General features: G+C 34.3%; 1 protein-coding gene and 1 long non-coding RNA gene across 2 annotated transcripts; both read right to left on the reverse strand.

The window, feature by feature from the left end:
- Positions 1–2,571: 2,571 nt before the first annotated feature.
- LOC145632765 (uncharacterized) lies at positions 2,572–3,578 on the reverse strand. The gene is made up of 2 exons (XM_081685106.1): positions 3,300–3,578; positions 2,572–3,216 (listed from the first exon to the last, which is right to left on the reverse strand). Exons 1-2 carry the CDS (start codon positions 3,381–3,383, stop codon positions 2,572–2,574), a joined length of 729 nt encoding a protein of 242 aa, XP_081541232.1. The 5' UTR covers positions 3,384–3,578.
- A 1,059-nt stretch (positions 3,579–4,637) lies between these two features.
- On the reverse strand, positions 4,638–12,197 carry LOC145586339 (uncharacterized). The gene is made up of 3 exons (XR_014100923.1): positions 12,029–12,197; positions 10,746–10,849; positions 4,638–5,226 (listed from the first exon to the last, which is right to left on the reverse strand). It is a non-coding gene; the product is annotated as an uncharacterized LOC145586339 (long non-coding RNA).
- Positions 12,198–15,557: the final 3,360 nt, after the last annotated feature.

Here is a 15,557-nt window from a genome sequence, read left to right on the forward strand (position 1 = left end):
GCAATTTTGAAAAAAAAAATTCACAAATTAAGAGGCTAGGTAATATAATTAATAATAATAGTATGTACGTCCAAAATATATAGTCTAAAATAATTATAATACATCGTAGCATAACATTTAAAGTAAAGCTTATCAAATAATATGTTTGAACTACTACATGATTATTCTTAGCTAATTTCAGAATCCAAAAGACAACCTCAAAGCTAAAATATATGATCTTCAACATGTTGAATCTATGGTCATCTCAAAAACCATTCAAATCTAGCCAAATAATATAATTACAAGTTTCCTAATCTAAGTCAATGGTTAAACGAGCTAAACATCCCTTGATTCATATCTTCCGCCTCCATGGTCTACGGAGTCATAGACACCTGAAATTGATATTAAAAAATGTAAGTAATTTTCTGTACATATATAACAAACATAACTCCCACTTTTTTTAACACAAACGCGAGATAGTATATATTAGATCATAGAGTTACCGATAACAACCATCAGAGCAAAAGATAGACACATAGAGCACTTAAGCAGCCACCGTATGTGATTTAAGTTTAACTTACAAGCACATAAACTATAATATAAAGCAAACTTAGGATAAGTATATATGATAGACTTCAGTAGTTGGCAGGGAGAGAAGATATAGTTCAAAAGCCTGATGTTAGCAAAATAAGCTACTTGAATGAAACTGAACAGCAGAGGGCTAAGGTGCAATGTCTAGAATTTCAGCAGCATATATGTCGAAGCAATCAGTAGGAGGGTAAGTAAAGGGAACAAACATAACTCCCACAAACTAATTAATAAATATAAAATAACAGTGCAAATTTTTTAGAAAAATAATAAAAAAAAATATAAAAATTAAAGGGGCTAATGGCCAAAGTAGCTGCACGCTTTGAATCTCAATGATCCCAATCAATATGGTGTAGCTTGAATCCCATTAGATAATTTTCTATACTACGTTAATCTAGGTTAGTGATCATTTTTTTGCAAACATTGTATATTTATGAATCAGATTTTACTTGAAATAAATTCTTGGAACCAGCTAGTAGGATATAGGTTTTGCAAAAATAATTAACACATTACCTCAGGTTTGCAACAAAACAATCAGTCTCAAAACAACCGCTCTCAAATTATTTACAAAACAATAGCTCTTAATGATTACCTCTCGCAACCCCGGGTCTACAGCAAGCCGAAGCCCACACATCACAGCTTTTGCTTCTGCCACCCTTACCTCCCAATTAGCACTACTCTGCTGCACCCCTACTACCTTGACAACCCCTTCCTTGTCCCTCACAACAGCACCCAAACCACAACCCAACTCCCAAATAAAGCCCGCATCTACATTCACTTACACAGCTGTTGCAAGCGGTGACAGCCATCTAGCAGCAGAACCCAACCATATACACTAAAGCATACAAATACTAGACGCAAACTGGGATAATAACAAGAGTCATGTGACCACTTGTTCTCAAGTTTTTTTTTTTTTTTTTTTCCTTCTGTTCAATTCATTTATATATACCAAACCATTTTAAGATCTCAATGTGATGTGATTATCATATTTATCTTCTAATTAGGAAGCCCCAAATCATATTTATGAGCTCAACTGCCTCGTCTACTCTACCCCCTTACCTCCTAATTAGTACTACTCTGCTGCACCCCTACTGCCTTGACAACCCCTTCCTTGTCCCTCACAACAGCACCCAAACCACAACCTAACTCCCAAATAAAGCCCGCATCTACATTCACTTACACAGCTCTTGCAAGCGGTGGCAGCCATCTAGCAGCAGAACCCAACCATATATACTGAAGCATACAAATTCTAGACGCAAACTAGGATAATAACAAGAGTCATGTGACCACTTGTTCTCAAGTTTTTTTTTTCTTCTGTTCAATGCATTTATATATACCAAATTATTTTTAGATCTCAATGTGATGTGGTTATCATATTTATCTTCTAATTAGGAAGCCCCAAATCATATTTATGAGCTCAACTGCCTCGTCTACTCTACCCCTGCTCCCTAATGATCTGCATTACAGCAAAGCGTTGATTGCCTCACCTACTCCACTTCCTACTTCCTGCTTTATTTTTATTAAGTTCTAACACATTGAAATAAGTACAACACCAACAATAAGAAAATGACAGTGATTTTGTGTCTTTCGATAACGCTCACGATCCAAAACCACAAAGCATAAAAGCAAGACGAACCTCTTTAGGTTTACAAGAAAAGCTTCTAACCTATTCCGTCTATTTCAATTACAAATTGATCTATGGAAATACAGAACCTAGATAAAGTAAAGCATCGTGCCAAAATAAATGATATCCAGAGATTTTTCCATATGTGGGGAATGCATACTGGTTATCTATATCCTTACAAAAATATGAACATATCAGAACCACCAAGAAACACCCAATAGATTCATTTCTGGTTATTTATATCCTTACAAAAATATGAACAAATCAAGAACACCAGGCAACACCCAACTAAATGATAACACAACATAAATAATTAAATAGAATCCAGTGGCATAAACAACTGCTTGGAATCATTGTCAGGTCAGGGTTATTATGATTTTTTACCCTTGAAATTTTTTGAATCTGTTGTCTCTTGTAGCAGACATAAGTTGTTTCTTCCCTATATTTTTCCCTTGATAATGCAGGCTTATAAATCTCTTGTGCACAGTTAATGAAGCACCATAACATGTTATTTCAAGGTTACATATATGTTGATTGTCATAGCCAAATAAGCAAGGGAGTGAGGAATTATTTAACCATATTACCTGAGGGTTAGCCATACGCAAGGCTAGTTGTGCAGTATCTAGAAGTTGTGATGAACCTTCTCCACTACGAATGGATTCTAAAACTTGAGAAAATAGTGTTGTCATTGTCTTAAGTAGCTTTGTATTCTCATCACACTTTCCTTTTATCTCTTCATTTTGCTTATGAAGCTCTTTATTTTCTTCTTTCAAACTTGATACCTCCGATGACATGTTGCCCAATTCCACAACTCTAGTTCCTTTTCCAATCCCTTCTTTTCTAAGTGCACCACGCACCCCATAAATGTCTCCACTTCGAACTCCAAAACCGAAGCCTTGTGGTTTTTCAGGAATCTGTCCACCATACTGTGTAGCCTCAAAAGCTTCATTCTTTATTTCAATACGCGACTTTGAACCATCAGGGTATGCAAGCCTTAAGCTTTCAACCTTAGCCTTAACATCTTCCTGCACAACATATATGACACATGTATATGTTAAGAGTCAAATTATCAAAAATCAGAAGATAAACAACCAAAAAGAACTAATACCAGGAAATCTTCTGTGTCTGTGCCTTCGTAAAAAGTTCCATCTTTTCTTCTATAACATTTTTGCCATAGTTCAAATAGGCTCATTTCTTCTCCGTGCTCATCTTCCTATAAATTAGAATAATAGAGATATATAGGTTACATATTGAATTGTTTTCAAAAAATGCCAACCACAATTTTATGCATCACTATGCATTATATTTGTAATCAATGGGGTAAATAAATCATACATAATCAGCACGTCTATTCGCAAAGCTTGTACCACCAGAATTATGAATTTGGTTTAGAGATGCTCTTGCCTCTTTTCCGATTTCAGACAATTCCTGCAATAATTCATACAACTTTTAAAATTTATAATAGAGAAAAATGAAACAGAATATATGATTTCATTGTGATAGCTGTAACATTCATATGATAAATACTTACTTTCCCTCTTTATGAATTCCAGTAGTTAACCAAATTAACCCAATTACTCTTGCTAACTCCATTTGGGGAATTATCAACAATTTCTGTTATTGATTTCTCATCTGGTTTAAAGTATCGTTTCTTAAGATCATGCTTATAATTCCTCCAAACTTTATCAACACGCTGTAGAGCTTGGGTGTAATACTTCTCCTCATCGGGGATCACAAAGCGGTCCTTAATAAAACATAATTCCATGAGCAAATGTATATAATAATCCAAATAAATTTTAACTAAGTGATAAATGGAATATATACCCTTATTGCTTTACTGATGTCCCTCTTAAAAGAGGCGTCCAACTTACGCCAAGTCTTCTCTGAAAGTGGGAAGAAACGCTCTTCTTTTGCAATGCTACCAAGGAATTGGACCAATATATGGCCACCTTTTTGAATTGGTTGGCAAAAATCATTGAAATGTACAACATATTTAACACCATTGTTATTCCAAACCTCAATTTGCGGAATGGGTCCACTAATTAATCGCTTCTTACCATCAGTATCTATGAAAAAAGAGAATCAAATAGTGATTGTATCAAGGACACAACACATAAAATAAAATAACCTAGCTTAGTATGAAAATTAGTGCAAGAGAGCAATGTAATAACAAGGTGACACATTGTGTTGCCATATTAGAAATAAAGCTGCCAATATGCGATTTTTAGAAAATTTAAATTTTACCAGTTAATTTCATGATCAATACACAAACATACCAATGTAAAATAAATAAGAATAGGTATGTACCAATAGTTAGAACCTCTTCTTTGTCATCATACTCAATTGCACCGAGCCATTCGGGAAGCGATGCACGACGTCGAAGCTTGAAAATTTTAGATTTTTCTTTTGCTGCTCCACCACATGCATGCTTATCTTTATCCTTATTTGCAGTATGATCATCTTGAATTTCTTGTAACAATGGTTGATGAGAAGTATGGGAAGTAGAAGGGAATATAGGTGGTTTTGATAGCTTAGGAGGTGGAATTTTTTGAGGAACGGTAGAGGTGTTTTGTGTAGAAGATGATGGGAAGTTGTGAGTCTTAGTTATGCTTGGAGGGTTTGTTACATTAGTTGGGTTTCTCATTGTAGGACTGTTTTTTTGAGGTTTACTTGTGCTAGTATTTGAAGATAAAGGGAGGTCTTGAGTGCTAGTGTTGCTAAGAGAACTTGGTACATTATTGATGAGTGGTTTCTTCCATATTGGATTGCTTTTTGGGGGTGGAGGTTGTGTAATTATATTAGTAGTGGGAGATGAAGGTGGGTTTTGAGTGTTTCGTGGGGTAAATGGTCCCCATCTACCATTAGCTTCCCCTGATTTTTGGATTGAGGTAGAAGGTATTGAAGCTTTAGGCTCTTTTTGTAGTGGTTGTGATGATACCAATTTTGGAGCCTTATTTGAAACTGTATCTGGTGCATTTGTGGCTGCAAGGCCAGCTGCCCTTGTTCTTTTGCTACGATAACTCATCTTGACTAACCTGAAAGGAAAAAAAATGTTAAGAGCAATTAAGTCCATAAAGTTGACTACTATGACAAGCAGTTGCATAACTAACTACTGCCACCCGTTTATTTGTATCCACCAGTAATAATACGAAGTGAATTTCCAAAAAAAATCAACAACCGATTAATTGGCTCAGTTCTGTACTCCTGCTCATGTGTAAAAAGGTAAATCAGTCATACAATCAATAATACCTCTCATCTGTAAAGTAAGGAAGAGAAGCATATCAGTTCACAATCAATCCATGATTAATGTTTTGGCAGTTTTTACAGTAACCAATTCAATCTCTTTTACTAGCTTCATTGTAAAAGTCCATCCTTTAAAAAGAGTTAATGGACCCTTATATAGTTGTCAACATATGTCCTTATTACCACAATTTTACCAAATGTCATCTCAATGTATTATATATACAACATCCAAAGTGAGCAAAAAAAAAAGAGAGGAGACCAAAGTTTTACTTCTTTAAATTCAAAAGGCCAAACAAGAGCCACTCTGCAACAAACTTTCTACATTGTACCTGAACTCAAGCAAAGCTCAAGAAAGAGACAAATTTTGATTAACAACCATCTTCCTCTATAAATTACCCCAAAATCAAAGAAAAACTGCAAGAGAGACTGGAAGAGGAAAAGGGAAAATATATCGTATATAAGAAAACTACTCTGTATCAAGAATGCTAACTTGCTAAATGAGGAGCATAAACCTTGGCATAAAAATGATAGACAAAAAAGAATATTTCAAATGCATAGAATATAATGTTTGAAACGAGAGTGAAAATTATAAGATGTTAAACAAAAAAGTCAACATATGCAAAACTAAGTCTCATCATCGCCCATAATAAACAAGTCCCTTGGCTTAGTCTTAACAACATGTAACCATCCTTTACTTATCTCATCCTCGATATAAAACACTTGTTTTGCTTGAGATGAGAAAATAAATGGATCATCATATAAATTTTGCCCAGTGTGCATCAGCTTCGAGAAATTTACACAAACGTTCCCAGTATGGTATCTTTTCAAACCCCTTTTTATGTCAACCCAATCACAATGAAACATTATAACCTTGTGAGAACCGTAATAATATAATTCATATATTGCTTTGAGTCTTCCATAATACTCTTGGCCTTCTGCCTCTAACATAATGCCAGAATTTTGTGTCTTTCGATATCGCTCGCGATCCACAATGTTAAATTTATAACCATTGATGATAACACTTTTTATCCTTTTACAACGATTACTTAAACCACCAGCCAATGCTTTTCTCAACTTTCCTTCTGTTGTACTATCATCTATGTTGTGGACCTATGTAAATAAATAAATAAATAAATAAATCTTACGTTAAGCCTGATTAGGACTTCCTATGTGAAAAGAATAAAAAAATAAAAATTAACTTTGATATTTAGTCACCTGATTTTGTAACCACCCAGAAAATTCATTGATTATCCACCCATTTTCTACAATTTCGTTCACTTGAAAGTGATTCTCTTGTCTTTTTTGGTATATGAAATCACTTTAGACATAGAAAAAATTATGTTAACTAATAGTATAATAATAGCTAACAAACAAGAAGTTATTAATTTATTGCAATACTTACTCAAGAATTGGTTTCATCTCATTTGAATGAAGCAAAATATAACGATGAGCTTGTTTTAAACTTTTATCATCAAGACGAAAGTTATCCTGTTTTCCAACCACACGACAGCCCGAATTAAATAAATAGATATTGTTTATAACACCATCTTCATTTCTTTTCGGTCTGTTAAATATGGTCTCAACACTATCTAAATATCTCGAACAAAATGCAATTGTTTCCCATAAAAGGAACCCCTCAGCAATGGACCCTTCAGGTTGGGCTTTATTACTTACATGAGATTTCAAAAATTCCAAGTACCCTGTAATATAAAAATGAATGTCAATATAAAAAATCTTAAAAAAAAAGTAATATGATAATATTATTTATTTTAACGAAGCTTTGAAAATATAAGTTAAGATATTGACCTTTCAACGGGATACATCCATCTGTAATGAACTGGTCCACCGAGTCTAACCTCATCCACTAAATGAATCAATAGATGAACCATGATTGTGAAAAAAGTTGGTAGAAACTCTTGTTCCATCTTAAAAAGTGTCAAAACAAGCTTAGATTGAATATCATCTAACTCCGTTGTATCAATAGAAGTTGAACATAGTCGTTTGAAAAAGTCAGACAACTCCTCAATCAAGTCAATTACTTTCGTGGCATTTGATGCTCTTAAAGCAACCGGAAGGATATCTTGCATGAGGATATGATTGTCATGGCTTTTCATATTGATAAGTTTTCGTTGCTTCATGTTCACACATCTTTGCAAGTTAGATCCATATCCATCTGGAACTCTAAGCTTTTATAAGACTCTTAAAAACCTTTCTTTTTCTTCTATAGACATGTTGTATGATGCGAGAGACATATAGTTATTTGGACTTGTATCAATCCAAAGATGAGATTTAATATTTAACTTCTCAAGGGCCTCTCTTGCACTCTTGTCATCTCTAGCATTGTCCATATCTAAAAGAGTTCCTAACAAATTGTCACAAACGTTCTTTTCAATGTGCATAACATCTAAATTATGTCTTAGAAGATTGTGTTCCCAATATTCCAAGTCAAAAAATGTACTTTTCTTTTTCCAAAGAACATTATTAGAATCTTTCTCACCATGGTCATCATCAAATTCATTAATGGATATCCCACCTTTCTTTCTTTCTCTTTTCTTATTGGAGGGTTTTTTTTGACTTTCCATATACATAATTAATCCTTTCTTGTTCCTTTAAAATGTCTTCCCCACTTGTAGGAACTGGAGCAACATCATGTTCTTGTGTCCCATTAAATAAATGGGCTTGAGAACGATAAGGATGATCAAGTGGCAACCATTTTCGATGTCCAAGGTAGCAAATTTTACCACCAAAATAATATGAGTGAGTGGAATGGGCACATGAAGGACAAGCTTTATAACCTCTTGTAATCCAACCAGACAACATAGCGTATGCAGGGAAGTCATTTATAGTGGAGTGTAAGGCTGCTCGCATTTTAAAGTATTTTCCACTATAAGAATCAAAGGCATCAACACCATCCCATAAAAATTTTAACTCATGGATTAATGGTTGCAAATACACATCAATATCAATCCCTGGACTATATTTACCGGGAACAATCAAGGACAATATGAATGATGATGGCTTCATTCAAAGCCATGGTGGTAAATTATATGGAATTAAGACCCCAGGCCAAGTACTATAATTAGAACTCATAAGACGATATGGATTGAAACCATCACTTGCTAGACCCAACCTAACACTACCAGGATCAGCGGCAAATTCTTGATATCTTTCATCAAATTTTTTCCAAGCCTCACCATCTGCTGGGTGCCTTAGAACCTTATCATCCTTTCGACCAAAATGCCATCTCATTTCCTCTGCTGTTTTAGATGACATATAAAGTCTTTTTAATCTAGGGATAAGAGGAAAGTATCGCAATACCTTAGCTGACTCACCCTTTTTACACGATTCTTTACCTTTTTCACTTGAATCACCTTCCTTCCCTTTTGCAATTTTCCACCTTGATGTATGACAAACATGACACTCATTTTGTTCTGCAAATTCACCCTAATATAACGTGCAATCATTTGGACATGCATCAATTTTCTCATAACCTAATCCCAAGTCCTTAATTATCTTCATGCCCTCATAGTAAGACGATGGAAACTCATTGATTGAAGGAAATACATCTACTAAAAGTTCAAGCAATTTAGTGAATGACTCAGCAGACCAATGGAACATACACTTAAGGTGAAACAAGTGCAAAAGAAACGATAACTTTGAGAAAGTAGTGCACCCATCGTATAAACCCTCATATGAAGCATCCATTAGTCTTTTATACTTGACATCTTCTTATCTAGAGTTAGTAGATGGATTTACATCACCTACATCACAATGAAAATCAAACTCTTCGTGCATATCGTATGAACCTCCTATTTCGTGCATATCATATGAAGCCTCTTCTTGTTGCATGTTTTGGGATTCAAAAAGAGAATCTGGAATGCCAGCCCTAAAGGCTTCTCTTAACAAACCAACCATATCATCTTGACCTACTACCTTTTCATGAATGGGAGTTTCTAAGGTATTGGTCCCTTCATCAACTGTAGAATGAAAAACCCAATTCCTATACTTCTTAAAAAAACCATTACACAAAATATGTCCTCCTACTTCCTCTATGGGTAACAATTCATTCACTTTGCATTTATTACACGGGCATCGAGTTTTCCCATCTATAAGAGTCTTCTTAGCAAGTTTAACAAAATTCATGCAACCTTTGAAATAAGCAGGTTTGCCATTGCATAAATCAATCCAACTGGTATCCATGACTACAAAAACACCAAATTACTTTCTATTTACTTTTTAATAATAAAAAAAAAATTACCCCGTAAAAAAAAATAAAAAAAATTACAATTCAATACAAAAAGCAATATCAAATAATTTTCAAGTTTAACAACCGGCTTAAATCATGAAACTCATTTAATCATAAGCCATATAAGAGTATTGCACATGTCTTCAACTATTGCTATAACATGCTCACATTATTATTAGTATATCATTCTATGAATAATACGGGTGAATACCAAAAATTCACTTGAAATTTTTTATAAGATAAGCATCATTGACAATAACAAAGGACAAAGTTTACTAACCTTTTTAACTTGTAATTATGATAAATAAATTAAATAAATCACTCACCCAAACAAAAACTACAAATGCAGAATCAATAAAAAGTAAACATGATAATTACAAAATCATGATAGGGCCATATGAATTCAAACTCTACCCTATCATGCATTCCTAGACATAGGTTCCCCAGTGCACAAATCAATCCAACTGGTATCCATTTCTACAAAAAATCAAATAAATTAATCTTTTTATATTGGATTCAAATTAATACAAGAGAAATATATATTTATATTCATGTTCAACATCCCACCCAAAGCATGATATTCTTTGGTCATAAGCCATATAAGAGTATGTAGTGCATATGTCTTAAAGTATTGCTACAACATGCTCACATAATATATATTATTATTTTTATTCTAAGCAAAATATGAGAAGAGAAATCAATTTCAATGGAACAATATCTAGAATTCACTTAAAATTTTGAATAAGCTAAGTATCAATAATGATGGTAATCAAAAGGCAATAAAGTTTAAAATCTTCTTAACTTATGATTATTATTAAGTATGTAAATGACTCAATCACCCAATAAATAAATCATCAATCAACTAAAAATAATACACAATCAATCCTAAGATCAGAGCATGTATTTTTTGGTTAGGGAAGCAATTAATCTTTAATTACAGGAACAACAATAAATAAACATGATAATTATATAATCATGAAAAAGAAATATGAATTCTAGCTACCCAATCATGCATTCTTAGACATATTAATCAAAGTTAAAGCCTTTAAGGTTACTAGTAGTTACCTGGCTAGAGGAGTGTTAATGTGATTCAAGCCTACTCGTACTTGTGATCAAGATTATCTTGTTGTTCGTTGTCCGCTTTAATTTGCGCCGAATAGTCGAATTCACTTAGTTTTACATTTGAGGAGTCAAAGAACAAAATAAATTTTAATAATTTGATAGAGGATTTAATAATGTGAACAATAGAAGATTTAATTGAAAGACATCACCAATTATAGAGTGATTATTAAGAAGACAAGCAATCATATTGCAATTATAAAAAGTGATTGATTATTTGTCAGTAAAGAAATACGGAGATCAACAACAAGTAATTAAATAGCAATTACCACTATAATTAAACATGAAAAAATGCACACTTAACATTTTTGTTTACGGAATACGCTTCGATTAATCTCCTAACTTCTATTATTTGAGCATTATAATCTAAAAAAATTTGATGTCACCCTCTGAAAGACTGAAACATAAGGTTGTATAACTAAAAGAAACTTCAATTATGGATCGGAGATAAGTCTAGTATTTTCAACTACAACGCATATACTTTGATACTTCCTATTTTATATAGTCTTTTTGTAAGAAGTGCCATAAAAATTTCTGTGATAGCAGTGCTTCACAATAATTACAGTATTTAAAAAATGGTTGCAATTAAGGCTACGTGATGTAGTCAGAATAGAAAATAAACAATGAATGTCCGACACAAATTGAGTTACAAGAGTTCAATGGCTATAATATTGCAAAAATCTATGACAATCATGTCAAAAGCAACAAGAAAATTCAGTTGATCAACCAAGGTTCAACAATCATGCAAAATTCCAACAATTTTATATATAGTTTAGCTGCACAACCCATCATCTAAAATAAAGAATCTAACAACTCCTCCTACAAAAAATCCTATTTTCTTTTTCATGCATTTTTTTTTCTAGAAAATCATAATTTAGATGTGATTAAGACCAAAAGAACTAAAAATTTCAATAAAGGCAGCAACTTTAGATCTGTAATTTTTTAATATATTCTTAATAATTTCGTCAATTCACAAATTAAACGGACAATTCACACTTTCAAGGAAAATTAAGGGAAAAAAAATACTGAAAAATTCAAGAGAGGGAACAAATCTGAATCATTAACTAATTTGTAAATATAATTGATGATTTTATCAAGATTTAAACTCATCTTTGACAATAATTTTCATAACAATAATCATAATTAAAACCCTAAAATCAATCTACACGAATTGAATTGAAGGAAAAACAAAAAACAATCGACGAAAAATAAAAAACAAAAAATATTACCTTCGGCGGAACAAGATGATGATAAGCAATGATGATTCTTAGATTTTGTAGAAGTGATGTATGAATTCAAAAGAGGAAAAACTTAGGGCAAAGTGGAGAAGGTAACTGATGAAATGAATGAACAGAGAGGAGTAGTCTGAGTGCGTGAGGTTTTTTTTTTTTTTTTTAAATTTATTTTTAATTTTCAATTAAGCGGTTTAAGTTTTCCCAAAATTTCATTCGCGGGCTTGGAACTATTGGGCTTCTTTTACCACAAGGAAGGCACGTGATACCTCGACGCTTTAAATAGTCATCAAAAGCTTACGACACTAAAAAGCGTCGAGGTGAAACACGATTTATATTTTAGCATTGACGGTCTTTCACAGTGTCGAGGTAATAGTGTCGAGATTATATGGGTTTTGTAGTAGTGAAGGAGAGATGGAATTAACTGATCAGTGTGATCAAACCCGAATTAGCAAACATGAAACCCAACCCCTCTCATAGTCCTCTCTCACACGGCTCTCTCCTCCTCCTCATTAGCGCCGGTGGTGTCTCGTGGTGGTGGTGGTTCGTGCGGTGGTCGGTTGTTCGTAAAGGTGGTGATCGCAGTTTTCCTCAATCACTCGACCAATCTAGTATTGGTGGACGACTCGTTCGAATCTCGTGGACTAAGTAGAGGAGCAACGCTTGGGGCTCTATTCTCTCCCTGATTTGCCTGTCGAATAGCTTCGTGGAATTCACGCGTCAAAGGTATGATTATGTGTCTTGTGTGTTATGCATGTGATTCTTGGGATTGGTACTTGATTGAATATGATTCATGTTATTTCCGCTGCGTAGTACCTATAAACTCCTACAACTCTCTGCGCCCTAGCCGCGGTCTACCCGCAGGCGCGGAGATTTTGGAGAGGGTGCTCCACTTCAGATAGACCGCGGCCCCCTGCTTCTCCTGAAATAGGGCATTTTGCCGCGTCTTGAGCCGCGGACGCGGGCTACAGTACCCGTGGGCGCGGGTTTTTCCCAGACTGCCCGCGGAGGTAGTTATGGGTTCCGTACCCATTTCTGCGCGCCCGCGGAGTCTTCGTGGAGAGGGCGCGACCGATCAGCTTTTCTTCTTTGTCTATATATACTCTTGTGAATCCTTTTGAGGGGCAACTTTTAGATAATATTTCATTTGCTTAGTTTTTAGAGAGAGAAACTAGAGAGAAGTTAGAGAGAAAGTAGAGATTGTAATCTTAGGATTTGAATTGTAATTCAACATTGTTTTTTCTATCAAGTTTGTGATTCTTCTTCATATCAATCAAAGTTAGTAAGATTTCTTTCCTTTGAATTTACTTTAATTGCAATTTACTTTTATGCTTGAATGTTTGGTTTGGATTTTGATTTAGTTTTGAGAATTTGTTGATTGATTGAATTTCCTTTTGATTTAGCTTGAAATGAATGTGTTTGTGATTGAATTTATTTTAGCTTTATAATTCACCATGATTAGTGAGTAGATTAGTTGCTAGGGAGAAGGGGAATCATTCTTGATTGATGATTATTGTTAATTGATGATCCTTAATTGATTGATTGTTGCAATTAAATTGGTTGACATGGTTGTGCATGTGATTAATTAGAATAGGAGTGATCAACCTATAATATTAATCTAGATTGCATTGTGTAGGCGTCGCTCGAAGTGCGCCTACGTAAAAAGCATGTTGTGAATATGCTTGGCACTCATAGGAAGTGAGAATTGACGTATACGGTTAAGGACAAGGAAAGTAGGGAGCCGCCAACAAGTTTTTAAGGAACTTGTAGACCGTTCACGAATCTGAAAAAGGCAACCATGATAAGGGACAACGATAGGCAACAACGATTGACCCGTGAAGGTTACACCCCATTCATAATCCATGAGATTACTAACTCCATATGGTTCGGAACCACGAAAGGAGGATCGAGGATGATGGTACGAAGTGAGTCATGGAGTCACATTCGCCCATAGCCTCTACTCGATTCTTATAGTGAAAAGCATTCCTGTAATCTCAAAGGCATACAAACAGAGATTCAATTCGCTCCAAACTATTATTAAGCTAAATTGGTTTAATATTAATGCAACATATAATTCTATAAAATTTGTGATCACTTGATTAAATAACAAGATTAAAAAGGAACCTAAGCCGGTTGTCCAAATTATCTTATTAGGCGTGATTTTCAATTACATATTCCCTTTAACATGAAATATGGTGATCAATAAATATAATAAAATAAGCATTAATATTAGAAGCAATTTAACAATAAATCCAACAATATAAAATCGTTAGAAAAATAAAAGAAATAAAAGGAACATAATTCTTACTTTGATTCTGTTTGCTTGCAACTATAAAATAATAAACGAGTTAGTAACTTCAAGGAAATAATAATAAAACGATAATTAAATTAAATTAAATTAAATAGAGTTGATTTGGGGCCAAACCCTCAAACAGTTCTACCTTTCACGCCTTGGCTTAAGGATAGAACCACGAGTAAAGTATGGACTCCTTGGAGTGCTTGAAGAAGGAATTTTGAAAGAAAAGGGTAGGCTAGTGTTTAGGCTAGAGCATAGAGGAGAGAAAAATAGAGAATTAATTGATACCCCGTACACCAGAAATGAGGGGGCATTTATAGAAAAAATGTGCTGAGGGAACACACGGAACCCTAAAAAGATAAAAACCCTAAAAAAATGCACCGCGACACGGCAAAGGGAACCGTGACACGGGAAATCCCACCGTCAGACGGGAACATTCCCGTGACGTGGTGAACAGTTGCGTGACACGGAAATATTTTAGGGTACGGGGAATAAAACGCGTGAAGGGTTTACGCGAAACGGACACGGAATTCCCCGTGTCACAGCAGGTGCACTGTGTCACAGGGAATCCCACCGTCTGACGGGGCAGTTTCCCGTGACACGGTGGATAAATGCCGTGATGCTGGAGTCTGTAGTCTATTTTTCCGTCTAAATTCATTTTTAACTCTAATTTCGTTCATCATTTTTAAGTACCGATTGATAATTTCGGGCCATTTCTGATTTATTATTATTAATTGGGTTAAAAAGAACTATGCTTTGACTAAACATCAAGACTGATCCATGGACTATTCAAAAATTGAATTTAACTAAATACGATTTTTAAGCACTCTCGGGATTAAATACTGAACCCGACCAATAGTGGCGGTGAAGGGTTGTTCATCATTGGGTTTGGTTTTGGGGAAACATTTTTAGGTGTCTACACATTGCAAATTCCAATGACATGAACAATTGATTTGGGAATTTCTTAAATTGATTGAATTTGATTGTGATTCTCCTTGTTAATCATTCATAGTGAACCCTAGTTTGGTTTATAAGAGGTAGCCTTTGAATTCCTTTGATTTCAACTATTGTTTGTCCCTTGCATTGTATGAATCAATTGGGTGATCTATCAATTAGCATGATTATTAAGCTTGCATGTGGAACCTATATCCCTAGTGTTTAGCAATTTGATTGAATTCTTGATTCTTGTTATCCTAGTTACCATACTCAACCATTGGCAATTCTTCGATT

The sequence above is a fragment of the Chenopodium album genome, chromosome 1 (assembly GCF_948465745.1).
Source record: "Chenopodium album chromosome 1, dcCheAlbu1.1, whole genome shotgun sequence".
Taxonomy (NCBI): Eukaryota; Viridiplantae; Streptophyta; class Magnoliopsida; order Caryophyllales; family Amaranthaceae; genus Chenopodium; species Chenopodium album.

Coding starts and splice junctions, on each gene's coding strand:
- LOC145632765 (XM_081685106.1), bottom strand. CDS start 3,383: ATGAGCCTATTTGAACTATGGCAAAAATGTTATAGAAGAAAAGATGGA. Junction 3,217..3,299: donor CAGACACAGAAGATTTCCTG/GTATTAGTTCTT, acceptor TATGTTGTGCAG/GAAGATGTTAAGGCTAAGGT.